The sequence below is a fragment of the Astyanax mexicanus genome, chromosome 21 (genome assembly GCF_023375975.1).
Source record: "Astyanax mexicanus isolate ESR-SI-001 chromosome 21, AstMex3_surface, whole genome shotgun sequence".
In the NCBI taxonomy this organism is placed as follows: domain Eukaryota; kingdom Metazoa; phylum Chordata; class Actinopteri; order Characiformes; family Acestrorhamphidae; genus Astyanax; species Astyanax mexicanus.
Genome location: NC_064428.1, coordinates 10,531,553 through 10,547,594, shown reverse-complemented (window position 1 = coordinate 10,547,594; position 16,042 = coordinate 10,531,553). Strand labels below are relative to the sequence as shown.

General features: G+C 37.7%; 1 protein-coding gene across 12 annotated transcripts in view; it reads right to left on the bottom strand.

Moving 5' to 3' along the window:
• The window catches only part of LOC103029360 (ribonuclease inhibitor-like), a 605,885-nt gene that overhangs the window by 486,566 nt on the left and 103,277 nt on the right, over window positions 1-16,042 (bottom strand). For 6 of the 12 annotated variants that reach the window (XM_049470077.1, XM_049470081.1, XM_049470079.1 and 3 more), the window contains 7 exons: window positions 15,782-15,955; window positions 13,688-13,861; window positions 11,326-11,499; window positions 9,818-9,991; window positions 9,287-9,460; window positions 3,994-4,164; window positions 2,388-2,546 (listed from right to left, as the gene is read on the bottom strand). The exons of 2 other annotated variants lie outside the window; for them this stretch is intronic. In XM_049470077.1, the coding sequence (XP_049326034.1) occupies window positions 2,388-2,546; window positions 3,994-4,164; window positions 9,287-9,460; window positions 9,818-9,991; window positions 11,326-11,499; window positions 13,688-13,861; window positions 15,782-15,955 (1,200 nt within the window). The remainder of the gene's footprint in view (window positions 1-2,387; window positions 2,547-3,993; window positions 4,165-9,286; window positions 9,461-9,817; window positions 9,992-11,325; window positions 11,500-13,687; window positions 13,862-15,781; window positions 15,956-16,042) is intronic. 4 more of the 12 variants (XM_049470087.1, XM_049470086.1, XM_049470090.1 and 1 more) reach the window with 4 other exon arrangements.

The following is a 16,042-nucleotide window of genomic DNA, read 5'->3' as shown; positions in this document are numbered from 1 at the left end:
CTCTGGGAAGCTATTCTGACATCAGGCAAAAAGGTTTAAGCAAAAACTCACAAATTCAATAGATGCAAGAATTGTGAAGGTGATATCAAATGGTCATTTGGTTCAACCTTTTAGGAAAATCAGGGAAAAATATCATTTGCATAATAATTGGGAAAGCAGAGTAGTTTGGCATTACTTTCCCTCAAGATTGTGCATTGATAATGGTAGAGTCTGACCGCTGTAACTGCAGCGAAAGGTGACTCTATTATGTACTAGTATATGGGGGGCTGAATACACATCACACTTTTTAGATTTTGTTTAAATACAAGTTGGTAAACCATTAGGGCTGAACGATTAATTGCATTTGCGATAATCTCGCAATATTTTAAAACGCGATTCTCTAACCGCACTGGCTGCGATTTGACTGGTCACGTGACTTGGGAGCGAGCCAAGCCGAGGATGAGCGGAGCATACCCGAGCAGAAGGCAGGGAGGTGGAGAAGTGAAGTCAACACAGCGCACTTTAGGGCGTTTTCACACCAGCACTATTTGGTCCAGTTAAAACGAACTCTGGTCTGTTTGTAACTTTAGTGCGGTTCGATTGAGCAGGTGTATAAACAGTAATCGCACTCGGGTGCGGATCAAAAGAACCGGACCGAGACCACCTCCTCTGGGTACCAAACGAACTCTGGAGCGGTTCGCTTGTGGTGAGAACGTGATCCGGTCTCGATCGGATCCACCTATTAAATATAAGCCATTTATTTGAGCTAAACTGCTGATAAAGCAAGCACAGTTTAAACTAATATATTAGCCAGATAACGCTAATTACCACAGCTGTGAACAAACACTGTGTCCAGGCACGCGCTGCATTCACTGCTCTGTTTATTATGTATAAATCTGCACTGCATTCATAGCTCACAGCCGCGTGACTCTGTTTATTATGTATAAATCTGCGCTGCACGCAGAAACACTGTGTTTGAAAGTGCAGCGTTTCAGCGTTCAGTGCTAAAGCACAGATATTTGCGCTGGAACACAAAATCTTCTCGCTGTATTTACATTTTTCGTATATTTATATTTAATGTACTCCCGTGTCAGACAGCTCTGACCAATCAGAGGACACAGGCTGCTCGCGTGGTTTATTGATGCGCATTTTGGTGCGTTTACATTTATGCCTATGGGAAACCAGACCGAACAGAGTGAGAAAACGCTCCAAGTAAACAAACTCATTAGAAACGAACTACAGGTGTGAACACGCCCTTGTTGCACAATGGCTTCAGGCTCGACAGAACACATCAGTTGTGTAGAATTACTTTGGCTTTAAAAAAGAAGATGCTGCTCAACGTCAGGTACTGTGCTAAACGTGCCTTGCTACTGTTGCTACGAGGCGAGGTAACACTACAAACCTTTTTCAGCATTTAAAAAAACACCACAAAGCCTCGTGTGGTATTTGCAAGGCTAAAATGCCAACGACCAGTGCTGCATCTTCAAATACAGAAAATAACGAGTTGGTTAAAGCAGATTCTCTTTAAGTTTTTTGCACTTTAATTTTTCATGATGTTACTAGCTGGAGAGCAGTAAGTTAAAGTAAGTTAACAATCTATTGTTTTTCCTAATTAAAAAAAAATGGTGAAAAGGAAAAGCTATTTATGTATTTATTTTTTTATAAAAAAACAAATGGTGAAAAGGAAAAGCATAGATTTTTTTGCTTTATTGTTATCTGTGCTTTAAATAAATCTGACATTGTTTATTATTAAACAGATTGATTTATTGCTTCTGTTGTTGAAAAATACTTGAGAAGACAAAAAAAATCGCATTTTAAATCGCAATCGCAATTTATAGATAAAAAATTGCAATTAGATTATTTTCCAAAATCGTTCAGCCCTATAAACCATGTATAATTTTCACTGTACTTCACAATTATGTTGTCAATTATGTCACAATTATGAGTGCTGGCTTTTACAGCAGAGTCGTTTGTGGAGCAGGAAAAAAAAGTCTGAAATCAAATGATTGCTTTATCATCTCCAATGTCTTAGAACCTAAATCACAGACGTTATTAATATTTATTCATTTACATGTAAAATGTTTTATTAATTCTGCCAATAAACAGAAAATATTATTTTGATGAGGGCAATGCTGTGGATGTCTTTAAACAGTTTTGAGGCATACCATTTTTTTTTCATGTAAAATAATTAAATAATTGAGTAATTTAGTTTGTTTATATATAAATATGCAGGCTCATTCTGTTTAAAACTTCTTCAGAAAATATTATAAACCTTAAATGTTTATTCATTTATACGTCAGTTTTAATTTTTAAAGTGCAGCCCTACAATCAATACACGCTTTTCTTCACTAAAATGCCTAAAACACAAATAATACACACCAATAAAAATCTGATGGAGTCGTTCTTACCTGAGTGTGCCGGGTTTGCAGTGTGGGGTGAGCAGATTCTCTCCTGACTCCTCTGGGTTATTGTAGGTCAGATCCAGTTCTGTCAGGTGGGAGGAGCTTGAACTTAATGATGAAGCCAGAAATGAACATCCTTCTTCTGTGATCATACAACCAGACAATCTGCAGAGAGAGGGAGGGAAAGGGAGAAATGCAATGTTCAGGCTACATATTTATTTGGTGTGCGAATGTAATTTTGTTTTGCCAATCCTGTTTGTATATAAAGGTGACATTTCCTGAATTTGTTTATTTAATCTGTCCACCAGACATTAATAGTATAAACCTTCTCTCTTTTTCCCTATTGAACTTTTTAATCTTCCTCCTCCTTAATCTTTTGTCACACCTTATGTTTCATTTGATATAAAGCAGCTTGTATATGTGGCTTGTAACTAACTTGTTCTCCCTAACTCACTCAATTTTTTCAGCAGGCTAATAAGGCTTCAAATGGAGGCACAGTTGGTATTTAATTAGTGTGACACTGCGTGTGTAATGTCACACCTGCACCTTTAAGATCAGCCTCTCCAGGATACTAATAAGCTGACTCTGCTCCTCCCACACACCTGTGGGACATCAGCTTATTACATGGACTATATATACAAGTTGAGTTGCGAGATATTGCCACACGAGCGTTTTTATCCTCGCCTGTCCTTGACTACGATTTTTGCCTCATGATCTCTTTCTGGTTATGAACTCTGATTTTTGGACTACAGTTTTGCCTTGTGTTGTTGGATTAATAAAACCTGCCTGCATTTGCATCCAAACAACCTTGGTTGGTTTTTACAGTGTACCTATTTTGTTAAAGGTCTCATTCTGCCAAAATCCATTTTTTCTTGTTCTTTGTATAATACTATAGGTCTCTCCCAGTTGTGTATGCATACTGCGTATGAAACTATTTGTCAGCCTCCACTGTCTGCAGTAGCGAGTCAAAGAAAAGCCTCAAAAATATAAGCTGATCAGAGAGACGTTAGGGTGTCGATGTCTACCAGGTGAAAGAGTATTCCTGGCCTCACCCACTTTGTCATAACGTTTCTCGGCCACGGGGAGAGAGCACTGCCGGGGCGTCGCGTCTGACATTAAGTGAAGTTTAAGGGTTAACTTCACGCAGTGCTATTTCTTTAACTAAGGCTGTATCTCTGACAACATTTTGTCCTTGACCGTGTTTTTGAGCTGTAAATCTGACTGTGGGCGAGAGGCTGGTAGGCATTCTCTGCTTCACTGCTGTTAGCCAATCAGAGGTGATATATTTGCATGTTTGAATATTCATGAGAAAGAGCCAAAACCTCTCTTTCTCCAGAGACAGGTAATTCAGTGATCTAAAGCAGGGCTAAATAAAAACACCTGAGCACTTTTTTTCCACAAAAAAACGGCTTACATGGCATTCGTTCATATTAGAGACCACAACTAGACTGTTTAAAATGAATTTATAAACGTTGGGATAAGACCTTTAAAAGAAACATACAGTTTATATTGCGGAAAAACACCATATTTTTGTAGTGTCTTCAGTTTAACTGTTTAAATTAACTGAATATTGAATGTTAGACATATATTTATAAATCTAGAATGAACTGACCTGAGTATCTCCAGTTTACAGTGTGAACTCTTCAGTCCAGCAGAGAGCAGCTTCACTCCTGAATCCTGCAGGTCGTTGTTACTTAGGTCCAGCTCTATCAGGGAATTTTCCTGATTTAAAACTGATCCCAGATATTCACAAACCCTTTCTTCAATATTACATAAAGCCAGCCTGCACAGGAGAAAAGCACACAGGGTATTATGGTACACAAAGCTAAATACAGTCATATTAAAAAGTTTGGGCTTATAAGGGTGCCCATACTTTTGCACCGGTCAAATTTTGGTTTAATGCATATTGCACATTTTCTGTTAGTACAATAAACCTCATTTCAATCCTGAAATATTACTGTGTCCATCAGTTATTAGATATATCAAACTGAAATGGCTGTTGCAAACACCCAAATATTTAGAACTAAAAATGATTAAGATTAATAGGGGCGCCCAAACTTTTTCATATGACTGTACTTGAAAAAGGATAATGTATTTAAATACTTGTATGAACAAATGTCTGATCTGGAGGGGGGGGGGGTATTGCTGATAAAGACACTGTGAACTCCCTCCACCTCTGACCTGTTTACTACAATCCACATAATCTTCCTCTTCGGAAAGTGTCTTTGAAGTGAGCAGTCAGCAGTTTCCACAGTTTTATTACTGCCTTCAGGTCTTCATCACAACAGCATATTTATGACTTTAGAGCTCATAAGTATAACATGATTTCTGTTAGAGTAGTTTTGGTTGGAAACAACAAAAAACACCCTAGCAGAAGTTTTAGGTTTTAGGTCCACAAAAAAACAGTTCACTTAAATTCCTAAATTAACAACATTACAATTTTAATATTACAAGGTTAAAGTTATAATATTAAGAAAATAAAGTTGTAATATTACGAGATTAAAGTCATAATATTACAACATTAAAGTATTTTGAGGAAAATGTAGTTCTAACTGCGTGGGCTCCAGTTTAACAGCGAAGCACTGATGGAGGGTAAAGAGCATTTTCCGCTCATTATCTTTTACCGGGATTATCTACATTTATAACCTGCAGATAATTAATAATGCTGTTGTGATACCGTTAGATAATACAGTGTGCAGATTTTCCCGTGGTGGTGTCCCGGTAGCCGAACCTTCAGCTCCCCTGTCGCCAGAAATCTCCCGTGTGGGAAGAATGTGCGCTGCTGCATTTTCTACCTTTTAGTTTGGTTTTTGCAACCGTAGGAATACTGTAAAAACCAGTCATGAATAAAGAAAATAACCTTTTACTGATGCAGGATGACTGTCTGTGAGCTATAAACTATATTAAATTTCAAATATACTGTGAAGCATAATCAAAGTTAGAAACATGTAAAAGGTGATCATATTGGAAGCCTAAAGAGCTTAGTGCTGCCGTTATCACTAAAATATGCACAAAAAACAGTGTTTGTGATGTTTTTGAGCTCATAAACCTGCATTATAGTTTTGTAATGATGTTTTAGAAAATAGTATGTTCAAATGGTTTAAGTTATACTTAATTTGCATACAAGTGTAATTTAGACATACAAATTAGTTGTATAAACAAGTTAACTGTTTTAGTGCAATATTATGATATTAAATTGATCCAAATTATAATATAAACTGCACATTCAAATAAACATCTCAAAACACTGTCTTAATATTATTTTAAGCCAACTATTTTATTTGTATTCAGCTCTATATGACTCATTCATAGACAACTGTTACACACTGCATTATATACATTTTTATATTTTCTTTATTTCCTCATTTTTACAGTGTACAGTTGGACCCAAGTCTTATTATTGTATATTTATAAAATTATATTTCTTTCTGTTACATTTTTGTTGAAAATAAGAAATAAATAAACACAGTTCCACATTGTTGAGATCATTGACGTGCATATCATGTATACTTCACAGTATATTTGAACTTAATACAGTTCATAAAACAGTCATCCTGCATAAGTAAAAGGTTTATTTTATGTTTCTTTGGTCGCAAATAACAAACTAAAAGGCAGGAAATGTCCGTGCAGCAGCGCGCACTCTCCCCACATGGGAGGCCTCTCACGGCGGACGAGCCAAAGGCTCGGCTACGCAGACACGGCAAAATCTGCACACTGTTTTATCTAACTGTAACACTACAGCATTAATAAGCTGCAGGTTATAAATGTAGATACACTGATGGTGATTATCACTGTAAAATATAATGAGCAGAAAATGCCCCTTTCCCTCCCTCAGTGCTCCAACCTTTAACTGCAGTCCAAGCAGTTAGAACTACATTTCCATCAAAATACTTTAATGTTAAGAGAAATGTTATTCTTGCAATATTACGACTTTAATCTTGTGATATAACGTCGTTATTCTCATGATATTACGTCTTTATTCTTGAAGTGAACTTTTTTTGTATGGCCCTAAAACTTCGTCATACTGTTTCCATAAAGTTGCGGCAAACAAAACAATTTCATAAAGAGCAACGTTTGATCTCAAGGTGAGCAACATTTTTATCCAGCAGGTTTTTATAGAACTGACATTCTAAGTTTAGTTTTTATTTATAGATGTGTATATAATGTAAGGGAATATGATAAATATTACTGGAATGTTTTGGTTTTATTCATAGATGTGTATATTATGTGATTAGATATGATATTACTGGAGTGTTCAGTTTTTATTTATAGATGTGTACATAATGTAAGGGAATATGATAAAAATTACTAAAGTGTTTAGTTGTTTATTTATAGATGTGTATATAATGTAAGGGAATATGATAAAAATTACTAAAGTGTTTAGTTGTTTATTTATAGATGTGTATATAATTTAAGGGGATATGATAAATATCACTATAGTATTTATTTTTTTATTTATAAATGTGTATGTAATGCACATTCAAATTTGAGTCTCAGAAAAGTTTGCGCTGTAACAGGCAATTTAATTACCAATAATAGGATGTTATGATAAATGCTATTGTAGAATATTTATTTGGTGACTAATAATGTTATATTTATGTTGTGTCTGGGGAAAGCTCTGGTTGAGCATACATTGCAGGTTGTTATCACAGATGCTCTTTACTGACTCCATTGCAAGCTCAGAGTTTAACACAGCAACAATAACTAGGAGGAAGTACTGATTAAAATATATGCAAAACAATTCAGGGAATATGAACACAAATATGGACATACTAGCCCATAGGGCTGGGTATCGAAATTCAATACCAAAAAATCACAGACCAAAATGTCTCGGTACTACCGAGTACCAAAAGGTCGAAAAAAAATCAGTGCCTGTTTCGATACTTTGCATGAAACACGCATAAGCGTGGAGAGCGCATGTCACGTGGTAAAAACAACCGGTGCACTAACACACACACAAGCCGAGAAAGAAATGCAGATTATTCAAATTGTCCACACACTGCCGCTGCGATGAAAACCTCCTGCTCTCATTCGTGATGTCTCTCCTTCTCTCTCAACCACTCCCTCTCTCACTCCTGAGACCTGCCAGACCTAAACCACACTACACTATTATAACTGTCTCCCTCACAATAGTACTAAGAATTCCAGCTAAAATATATATATTATATAAATGATATTAATTTTTAAGTGACTGACTGTGGTAGTGTGGGTCTTGAGGATAGGAGGAACCTTTTTTAAATAACAGGTTGTAGAGGGAAATTATGGATTTCCAAAACAGGGATGAGATCTCAGCTGGTTTGATTTATTTTCGAAACAAAACAATACACTTACTTATATACACTTTAGCTCAGAATTGGCTGGAATATGTGGCTAAAGCTACCACTAGCTAGACTGAACAGTAAGGCATACCCAGTCAACAACAGAGTCACCCAAGCTCATCAGCTCGGTAAACAGTTCACAGACAAAACTCTTCCACCCTCTTACGGGCCTGAGTCGACCCCAGTGGCTTGCAAAAGTTCAACCACTAACTTGATTTTCAATTTTTTTTATAAAATAAAAATTTAAAAAGTGTGAAGTGCAAAAGTATTCAGCCCAATATTTAGTAGAGCCACCATTTGCTGCAATTACAACTGTAAGTGCTTTGGGGTTTGTCTCTACCAGCTTTGCACATCTAGAGACTGAGATTTTTGCTCATTCTTCTTTATAAAACAGCTCAAGCTCAGACAGGTTGGATGGAGAGCGTCTGTGAACAGCAGTTTTTATGTCTCGCCACAGAAGATCAATTGGATTTAAGACTGGATCATTCTAACACATGAATATTCTCTGATCTAAACAATTATACTGTAGCTCTTGCTGTGTGTTTAGGGTCATCTTCTTGCTGGAAGGTGAATCTCCTTCTCAGTTTCAATTAATTAATTCATTAATTTCATCTAACCACAGAACCTTCTTTCACATGTTGGCTGCAACTTCAAACAGCAATTCATATGTTTCTTTTAACAACTGATTTCTTCTTGACGCTCTACCATAAAGGCCATTTTTGTAGAGCACATGCTTTATGATTGTTGTCCTGTATACAGATTCTCATTGCTTGATTTGTCAGTTTGGGTGAATGGCCATGACTTGGTAGGATTGCAGGGGTACAATACTTTCTATTTTTGGATGATGGATTGAACAGTGCTCTTTGGGATGCTCAAAGCTTGGGATATGTTTTTATAACCTAACCCTGCTTTAAACCTCTCCACAACTATATGTGAACTGTCTGGTGAGTTCCTTGGTCTTCTTGATGCTGTTCGTTCACTAGTGTTCTCTAACAAACAATTGAGCCGTTCACAGAACAAGTGTATTTATACCAAGACTAAATTACACACAACTGGACTCTGTTAACTAATTAACTTCTGATGACAGTTGATTGCACTGGCTTTTAGAGTAAAGGGGGCTGAATACATTTCACGTCACACTTTTCAGAATCCTTTTTTACAGTATCATTTTTGCGCCACTTCACACTTACGCAATAGTTTGTTTTTGTCTATCTCAATAAAATACATTTACGTTTGTGGTTGTAATGTGACAAAATGTGGAAAAGTTCAAGGGGTATGAATACTTTTGTAAGCCACTGTATATACCCCTTTAGCCTCCCTAGACTAAACCATATTCCCCAGAATATCCCACTCGGTAAACCTGAACAGAAAAATATATAAAACATACAATGCAATCACCTATTTATATAACCGGTTAATCAGAAATTACAATTACAAGTACTGTTTGAGTATCGGCATCAACTTTAAGGCACCATACTGGTATCGGTATAAACAAATTTACAATGATCCCCAGCCCTACTAGCCCATATAAAAGTGTCATACAGTTACGTAATTTTTTTTTGCAGAATAAACAGACAGAAATCTGACCTGAGTATCTGCAGTTTACAGGGTGAACTCTGTGGATCCATGAATAGCTCCTCCACCCCTGAACCCTGCAGATCATTGCTGCTGAGATCCAGCTCTTTCAGGGAGGAGATTTTTGATTTTAGTGCTGATATGAGAAACGTACATGATTTCCCAGTAAAGTTACAGGTGGCTAATCTGCAACAGAGAGTGCAGTGCAATTAGGATGTGACAATATATGGAAACACATCAGCGTGACTGATAAAAAAAACATTCTAGCTTATGTTATATAATAACAGACAATGTCTTGATGAGAACGGACAAAATGATTTTATCTCCACACTCCACACTATTTTCCACACTGTTGTTTAACATTAAAGAAAATACACGAAACATGTAATCCCTTCAATAAATGTATTCACAATTGTGTTTACATACAGAAATATTTAGTATTATATACACTGATCTCAAACACACACAAATAGACCAATTGACGGAATGATATCAAGCTGAACTGGGGTGAACTTGGAGGTTTAGTAAATGTATAATTCTGACCTCAGTATCTCCAGTACACAGTTTGAACTCTTCAGGCCATCAGAAAGCTTCTCCATTCCAGAGTCCCGCAGGTTATTCTTACTAAGGTCCAGCTCTTTCAGGGTCCAGGTCTCTGATAGTAAAGCTGTTCCCAGAGTTTCACTGGTCTTCCCCCCAAGATTACACACAACAAGTCTGCAAAAAGAGAGCAGATAAAACATAAAATACATAAAAATACATAAAAGAAGATCCTTTCTGTTCATTAATGCAGACCCAGTCGGACTTTCCCTAAACAACATTCTGATAAGGGACCCTTAACCTAGTATGGAATTTTTTGAAGAGAAAAACTAAATATGGCCAACACTATAACCACTGCTGCACTTAAGGTGAATTTTTTTATTTTATTTCTAATTTTTCCCATTTTCTCCCCAATTTTTGCACAGCCAATTACCCAACCCACTCATTAGGACTCCCCTTATCACTAGTAATGCCCCAACAAACCAGGAGGGTGAAGACTAACACATGCTTCCTCTGATACATATGAGGTCAGCCACTGCTTCTTTTTGAGCTGATGGCAAAGCTGCATGAGCGGGGGTTCAAACCTGCGACCTCCTGCTCACAGCAGCAGTGCTTTAGACCGCTGGACCACTCAGCGCCCTACTAAAGGTGAAATTTAAAGAAAAAAGCCAATGTAGTTGTTTATTTTCCAACTTGCTGTTTTGTGTTCCCTTAAATGGTGCAGCAGTTTTGTCCAGGCACTTTAACTGCTTCACTGTTTAAGGTGGATATGAGCAAATACGCTGGTGTTATATGATTGTATGAATATAGCACCATGATTTAAAGTGGAACTTGAACTTAAGCAATTGGAATAGTAAGGAACTTTCAGTTATTGATGTTATTTGAGGGAGTTTAAATGAGTGATGACAGCATAAGACTGAGTTCAGTATGTTTTCATATTTCACTTCTGCTTCAAAGTTCGGTTCATGTAAGATTACTATGGCACTGTAAGGGTAATCAGACTTTACCTCGTGTTCACAACTTTACCTGACTGCTGTTCCCACAGTTCACACTTGTGGAGTATTTTTTCCACACTTCCATGTGCTGAGGAATACTTTCAATAAACTTTTTATTTACTTTCACTTAATCTCCATGCTTGATATCAGATGCTAACTCTACTAAACTTGACACAAGAGGGAGCAGGGGGCCTTAATTTGCAGCATGCATAATGAGTTTATAGGGTGGTCTGGCTCTGATCGATGGTGAATAATTACACTAAGCAGGTTTTCTCAGCACAGCAGTAACGGTGACATGGGTGTGGCATGTGTGTAGCAAGGTTGCACGATTGCAAGATGATGAGACAAGCAGCATAGTTATAAACCCCACTGAACTGATCATCTAGCCTGGGATAAGTGGAGACAATTTGGTAATGATCCGTTTAACCCAAATATAAATGTGGTGCAAGAGGAGTAGTGGTGTGTGCATTTCTAATGTAGATTTCTCTTGATCTAAATAGATTTTATGATTCTGACCTCAGTTTTTCCACTTTACAGTATGAACTCTTCAGTCCATCAGAGAGCTTCTCCACTCCTGAATCCTGCAGGTTGTTGTTACTAAGGTCCAGCTCTTTTAGGGAGGAGTTTTCTGTTTTTATTGTTGCACTCAACGTTTCAGTGCACCCCGCAGTGAGATTACAGCCAGCAAATCTACAGATGGGGAATAAAGGAGCAAATGAAATAAATGAGAAATTAATGAGATTGTGATGACTTCATATGAAATAGTCTAAACAATTACATTATTTATAATTTATATATATTTTTTAAAATAGACATTCATATTCAGACAGTGCACTGACAGTGTTGAGACACATTACATGTATCTGTGTCACAACAGTTTTTGGCTTAATAATCTACAAATAACATATCTAAGTTTTCTCAGGTATAATAACATACAATACCATCTATAAATTAGAACCTGATACTGTGGCTTGCAAAAGTATTCATAACCCCCTGAAGTATTTGGGCCCCTTTACTCTAAACCCCCTAAATAAAATCCAGTGCAATCAATTGCATTTAGCATTCATTATATATGCTCAGGTGGGAGAATCTGTCCACAGGACAATGATAAATTGTGCACTCCTATATGCCCATATGCACACAACGTGGAAGAATGTGGTCAGATGAGACAAAAGTTGAACTTTCTGGACTAAATGTACAAAGTTCATCAGCCTAAACACACTATCCCCACTGTCAAACATGGTGGTGGCAGCATCATGCTGTGGGGCTGCTTTTCTTCAGCAGAGACAGGGAAGCTGGTCAGAGTTGATGGAAAAATGGATGGAGATAAATACAGGGCAATGCTGGAAGAAAACTTGTTGGGGGTAGCAAAAGACTTGAGACTGGAAAAGAGATTCACCTTCCAGCAAGACAATGACCCTCAACATACAACTAGTGTGAAATGGTTAAGATAAAAAGGATATTCATGTGTTAGAATATCACAGTCACGTCCTGACCTAAATCCCATTGAGCTACTGTGGCAAGACATGAACATTGCTGTTTACAGACGCTCTCCATCCAACCTGGCTGAGCTTAAGCTATTTTGCAAAGAAGAATGGGCAAAGATCTCAGTCTCTAGATTTGCAAAGCTGGTAGAAACATGCCCAGCAAAAGGTACTGATATAAAGGGAACTGTATACTTTTGCACATCACACTTTTCTTTTTCAAAATGTTATTTGATTACATTTTAAAAACAATGTTTTATTTTCCTTTCACTTTACAATTATGTGCTACTTTGTATTGGTCTATCACTTAAAATCTCAATAAAATGCATTTTTTGTGTCTGTAAGGTATCAAAATGTGAAAAAGATCAAGAGTTATGGATACCTTACAAGCCAATGAACATTTTACGTTGTGTTTTTAATGCATCTTTCATACTTTTGACATTTTTTTTACTTTTCCAGTGTATTGAATTGTGCATGAAACTAGTAGCAAGTTGTAGAATTTGTGAAAAAAAGAAAACTGTTACGGCACTTTCACACTGCATACAGTAGCCACACCACTGTACGTTGACCCAATTGGATTTATGTTTTTCTCCAGTGGCAGAACGGTTTGGTGCTGTAGAAGAGCAGTGCGGAAAGCAGTGCATTGCCACCCCCATAACCACGCTTCCAGCGCGCTAATGCTTAACCTGGTTCAACTTTGACCTTGCAGCAAGTGGACTGCGGCAGAAAACACGTGATGTGAACTGATGCAACCAGGGAAGAAATTGTCCAAACAACCAAAATGCATAGGCGAGTTACTAATATTAAATATGAGTGAAATGCTGATCTGTACAACACTAGAAATAACAGGAGGACGAACAGAATCAGAGCTTTATTCTGGTGTTGAGATACATGTCTATAAAAAGCTGTAGTGACACCACACACCAAAACACTGGTTGCAGATGTGATGTGTTTAGTAGAAAACCCTATCTATTATCAGCAGGCGACGCTCGGCATCAGCAGCTGCACACTGCAACCACAGCTGGCCAGCGTCACAAGGGGGAGCAGGGGGCCTTAATTTGCAGGGCCCTACACAGCATGCATAATGAGTTTATAGGGTGGTCTGGCTCTGATCAATGGTGAATAATTACACTAAGCAGGTTTTCTCAGCACAGCAGTAACGGTGACATGGGTGTGGCATGTGTGTAGCAAGGTTGCACTATTGCAAGTGGATGAGACAAGCAGCATAGTTATAAACCCCACTGAACTGATCATCTAGCCTGGGATAAGAGGAGACAATTTGGTGATGATCCGTTTAACCCAAATATAAATGTGGTGCAAGAGGAGTTGTGGTGTGTGCATTTCTAATGTTAGTGTAGATTTCTCTTGATCTAAATAGATTTTATGATTCTGACCTCAGTTTTTCCACTTTACAGTATGAACTCTTCAGTCCATCAGAGAGCTTCTCCACTCCTGAATCCTGCAGGTTGTTGTTACTAAGGTCCAGCTCTTTTAGGGAGGAGTTTTCTGTTTTTATTGTTGCACTCAACGTTTCACTGCACCCCGCAGTGAGATTACAGCCAGCAAATCTACAGATGCGGAATAAAGGAGCAAATTAAGTAAATGAGAAATTAATAAGATTGTGATGACTTCATATGAAATAGTCTAAACAATTATATTATTTATAATTGATATTTAAAAAAAAATAGACATTCATATTCAAACAGTGCACTGACAGTTTTGAGACACATTAAATGTATCTGAGTCACAACAGTTTTTGGCTTAATAATCTACAAATAACATATCTAAGTTTTCTCAGGTATAAAAACATGCAATACAAACTATAAATTAGAACCTGATACTGTTGCTTGAAAAAGTATTCATAACCACCTGACCTTTTCGCATTTTGTTTTCTTACAACCACAAATTGAAACATATTTTACTGAGATTGTAAGTGACAGACCAACACAAAATATCACATAATCGTGAAGTGGAACAAAAATAATACATAGTTTTCAAATTTTTACTCAAATACAAATCTGAAAAGTGTGACATGCAGAAGTATTTGGGCCCCTTTACTCTGAACCACCTAAATAAAATCCAGTGCAATCAATTGCATTTAGCATTCATTATATATGCTCAGGTGGAAGAATCTGTCCACAGGACAATGATAAATGGTGCACTCCTATATGCCCATATGCACGCAACGTGGAAGAAGGTGGTGTGGTCAGATGAGACTAAAGTTGAACTTTCTGGACTAAATGTATAAAGTTCATCAGCCTAAACACACTATCCCCACTGTCAAACATGGTGGTGGCAGCATCATGCTGTGCGGATGCTTTTCTTCAGCAGAGACAGGGAAGCTGGTCAGAGTTGATGGGTTGGGTTGGGTAGTCGAGTTTAACGCCACATCAGCTCGTCGGCTATTTCGTGGCAGGAAAGGTACTGTATAATCACAAGGTTCTACGATCTAAGCCATCGCAAGGCAGACAGACACAGACAGACACACAGACACATTCACTCACACACTCACACCTAAGGGGCAATTTCAAGTTCCAATTAGCCTGAATGTGCCGTCTTTGGACTGTGGGAGGAAACCGGAGAACCCGGAGGAAACCCACGCAGACACAGGGAGAACGTGCAAACTCCACACAGAAAGACCCGGGACGCTCCAGCCGGGAATCGAACCCAGGCCGTCTTGCTGTGAGGTGGAGGTGCTACCCACCGCGCCACCGTGCCGCCCCCGTCAGAGTTGATGGAAAAATGGATGGAGATAAATACAGGGCAATCCTGGAAGAAAACTTGTTGGGGGTAGCAAAAGACTTGAGACTGGAAAAGAGATTCACCTTCCAGCAAGACAATGACCCTCAACATACAACTAGTGTGAAATGGTTAAGATAAAAAGGATATTCATGTGTTAGAATATCACAGTCACGTCCTGACCTAAATCCCATTGAGCTACTGTGGCAAGACATGAACATTGCTGTTTACAGACGCTCTCCATCCAACCTGGCTGAGCTTAAGCTATTTTGCAAAGAAGAATGGGCAAATATCTCAGTCTCTAGATTTGCAAAGCTGGTAGAAACATGCCCAGCAAAAGGTACTGATATAAAGGGAACTGTATACTTTTGCACATCACACTTTTCTTTTTCAAATTGTTATTTGATTACATTTTAAAAACAATGTTTTATTTTCCTTTCACTTTACAATTATGTGCTACTTTGTGTTGGTCTATCACTTAAAATCTCAATAAAATGCATTTTTCATTAAAAAATGACCATATTTAAATGCACTGCATGTTAAGTTTAAAGTGGAGCTTTGGGCTGACATGGACACTGTTATGTCTGTCAGAAACCGAACACTGCTTCACCAAGAAACAACCTTTAATACCAACTGTAGTAAATGGTGGTAGTGAGATGGTTTGGGATGCTTTGCTGCATCAGGAGTTAGATGTCCTGCTATCACTGAGATAACATTGAACTATATGAACTATATATGTATATACTGACCTCAGTTTTTCCACTTTACAGTGTGAACTCTTCAGTCCATCAGAGAGCTTCTCCACTCCTGAATCCTGCAGGTTGTTGTTACAGAGGTCCAGTTCTTTCAGTAAGGAGTTTTCTGTTTTTAAAGCTGCACTCAATGTTTCAATGGACTGTTCGGTGAGATTACAACCTGTAAATCTACAGATGGGAGAAAAAAGGAGATAATGAGGAGTAGTTGAGAAAGGACACTGTAATGACTGCATTTTAAGTTGTCTAAACAATTAC